Source organism: Rattus rattus, chromosome 5 (assembly GCF_011064425.1).
Source record: "Rattus rattus isolate New Zealand chromosome 5, Rrattus_CSIRO_v1, whole genome shotgun sequence".
NCBI lineage: Eukaryota > Metazoa > Chordata > Mammalia > Rodentia > Muridae > Rattus > Rattus rattus.
The window spans coordinates 109,281,245-109,284,547 of NC_046158.1; the positions used below are offsets into that span (position 1 = coordinate 109,281,245).

General features: G+C 39.7%; 1 gene segment (V, D, J or C); it reads left to right on the forward strand.

The window, feature by feature from the left end:
* Nucleotides 1–1,343: 1,343 nt before the first annotated feature.
* LOC116900988 lies at nucleotides 1,344–1,836 on the forward strand. The segment is given in 2 exon segments: nucleotides 1,344–1,398; nucleotides 1,514–1,836. Coding segments are annotated over 2 exon segments (372 nt in total).
* The last annotated feature ends 1,467 nt before the right edge of the window (nucleotides 1,837–3,303 follow it).

The window sequence follows — 3,303 nt, forward strand, 5'->3', positions numbered from 1 at the left end:
ACTTGTGCTAAAATGGCAAAGAAGACAGATGACATGATCTCAAGACTCAGAAGAACACTGCATATAGGTATAATCCCAGATGAATCTAGAAAAGGTGCTCATATGTAAAAAGCAGAGAAAAACCGTGACATTGTGCCTGGATGGAAGCAATTATTGAGTAGCTTAGTCACCAGAAATAAGTAAAGTGAGATTGTGTACGAGAAAAGATGGATTATTTGTGTGAGATTCTGTCTTTATTTACAAACCACACCTTCCGGTATTAGCATCTTACTTTTCTGAGATCACAGTGAACAAGAAGTTCCAAGGTAAGTCGTGGTGCTCAGTCCAAAGGGATACATCTGCAAAAGGTTTCCATACCCAAAGCCCAGGAAACATTGAGGGAAAGGAAATGGAAAGACTGATAGAGCCAGAGGTTCAGGGAATTTTCTGTGATGTTGCATCTCCTAGTAACAACAGAACCTACCTATAAAGTGTTGACAATATGAGTACTCAAATGTGAGTTGAGCAAGGAGGACACAATTGAATGTGACAAACAGAATGGGCCAAAGCCCATGAGGCTTTACATCTATAAAAATTCACTATGGAGAAGAGGATAAAGCTGTCAGCAGAAGTGGTGCTCTTCCCAGGTATGAACATAGCAATGGATTGTCCAGGATGAAAAGATCAGTCCTGAAAACATACACAGAACTAATGTTCTGTGGAGTCTGAAATACATTTAGGAATGTGCCTGTGTGTGTGTGTGTGTGTGTGTATGTGTGTGTGTGTGTGTGTGTGTGTGTGTGTGTGTGTAGCAATTTAAGTTCACAGGAAAATGGATAAAGAGGCCATGAATTTGAAAAAGAACAGTGACAAGTATGGGGGAGACTGGTAGTAAGGAAAGGTCAGAGAAAAATGTTCTGACTAAAGTTCAGTCTCACAAACATAGGGAAAGGATGAAAACAGAAGAAGCTTTAGGGCCACAATGATATCTACACCTAACTTTGTAAGAATAATGGACCCAGGTATGTACTGCCTAGAACAGTACGACATCTGAAAAATCTGTACATGGAGGAAAACACATGGTAACTCTGAATAGAACATGATAGAAATCAAAATAATGTTTTGCTCATAGACTTTGGCCCTTGTTTGTTGTTCCAACAAAAGCACATTCTCTACATATAAACCTGTACTGTGTCTTAACTGGAGAATTAAGAGAACCACAGGTCTGTAATGAGTACTGACCTGATGAACCCTGCAGCTCTGCCTACCCTTTGCTGATTTGCATATATGCAAAGCACTGACATGAGGACTTCTTCATAATCAGGTCACACCCTGTGCTGGAGTCAGCCTCACACAGATCACACACAGACATGGCTGTGCCCACTCAGCTCCTGGGGTTGTTGCTGCTGTGGATTACAGGTAAGGAAAACAGCACTGAAAATCTATTCAGCTTCCTGTAATCAATGTAACCATGAAAATCCTCTTGCAACCGAGTTAATCATGTGCGGATTTTTTTTCAATTTTCAAATCTTAGATGCCATATGTGACATCCAGATGACACAGTCTCCAGCTTCCCTGTCTGCATCTCTGGGAGAAACTGTCTCCATCAAATGTCTAGCAAGTGAGGACATTTACAGTAACTTAGCTTGGTATCAGCAGAAGCCAGGGAAATCTCCTCAGCTCCTGATCTATGGTGCAAATAGGTTGCAAGATGGGGTCCCATCACGGTTCAGTGGCAGTGGATCTGGCACACAGTATTCTCTCAAGATCAACAGCCTGCAATCTGAAGATGCCGCGACTTATTTCTGTCTACAGGATTCCGAGTATCCTCCCACAGTGATTCAAGCCATGACATAAACCATGCAGGGAAGCAGAAGTGAGAGTACAGGGTGCCCCAGCCGATCCTCATGATGACTCCAGCTGCTCAGCTGCTGTGAGTGTTTTTCTTTGCCAGGGACAAATGTCAATGTAATCTTTTTACATAGGAGTCAGAGAAACTGTTCTGGGTCCTAAATCCTTGTTTTTCCCCTTGTCTATTATGAAAAGAATGGAATGGTTTACACTACTTATTATAAAAACACTGAAATACCTGTTTATGTGTAGCAGAATATTCTCAGTAGTGGCTTCATGTAACAATATTGTACACACACACACACGCACACACACACACACACAGAGAGAGAGAGAGAGAGAGAGAGAGAGAGAGAGAGAGAGAGAGAGAGAGAGAGAGAGAGAGAGGAGGAGAGGGAAGGAAGAGGAGGGGAAAACCTTGAGTTATTTTGGTGAAAAATATTTATTCATAGGATTAATATACTGAGGAAGAAGTAGTCTGGGAAAATAGTTTAATGATTATGAACATTGACTGATTGTCTGTTCTTTCAGGGGATTTGGATTCAAGTCCCAACAGTCACTTGATGTCTAGCTTCTGATAACTCCAATTCAAGGATTCTTTTTAAGCTACTCCTCCTGCCTTTGAGTGAAGGAATTTGTGCCAGTGTTGATGCAGGTAATCAAACTACATAGAGGCAAGGAAGAAAACACATTTAAATTGATTTCTTAAACCTGGACTGGACCAGATTTAGGTAGTTTGATCTCATTAACTATATTTCCAACAATTTAAACATAGTATAGTTTTGGAAAATGTTTCCTGATGTAATACTACTCCCTGATGGAACACTTCAAAGAAGTGTTATTACAGAGAAACTCAACCCAGGGTCCATGCTATTTCTTATATGAAGCTCAGTTTGAGAGATAGGTTACTTGTACTATCTTAAGATGTGTAGAAAGTGTCTGGCATGTTTATGGTCAGATAGTGTAGATGCCATTTGTGCTATTAGCCACCTGGGTGTTAGGGCTCAGGGGAGATAATTTAAAGATCACATATAATTTCTATCCTATGTTACCCTCCCTGGGATATCTATGTTATCTAGTTTCTTCCTCTATGACTTGCTTCTCTGTGCCTATGGATCATACCTTACTTATTAGATATTTAATGACTTACCTTTCTATTTCTGTGATAAGATATCATAGACAAGGCAATTTATCTAAAAAGAATTTAATTGGTAAGTTTTTATGTGCAGAAGATTAGTGGAGGACTAACATGGTGGGAATCATGGTAGCAGACAGTTAGGAATGGTCCTTATATAGCAGTTAATAACTTGTCTTCTTCTACAAATAGGAGAAACAGAAAGCCAGAGAGATAACTGGGAGTGACAAAGATGAGATGTATATATTTACTTATTATTTTTGATAAGCAAAATACAAATAAAAATAAACATTCCTTGTCTCTTCATGTACTTCCAAGTGATTGCAAGTGACTGCATT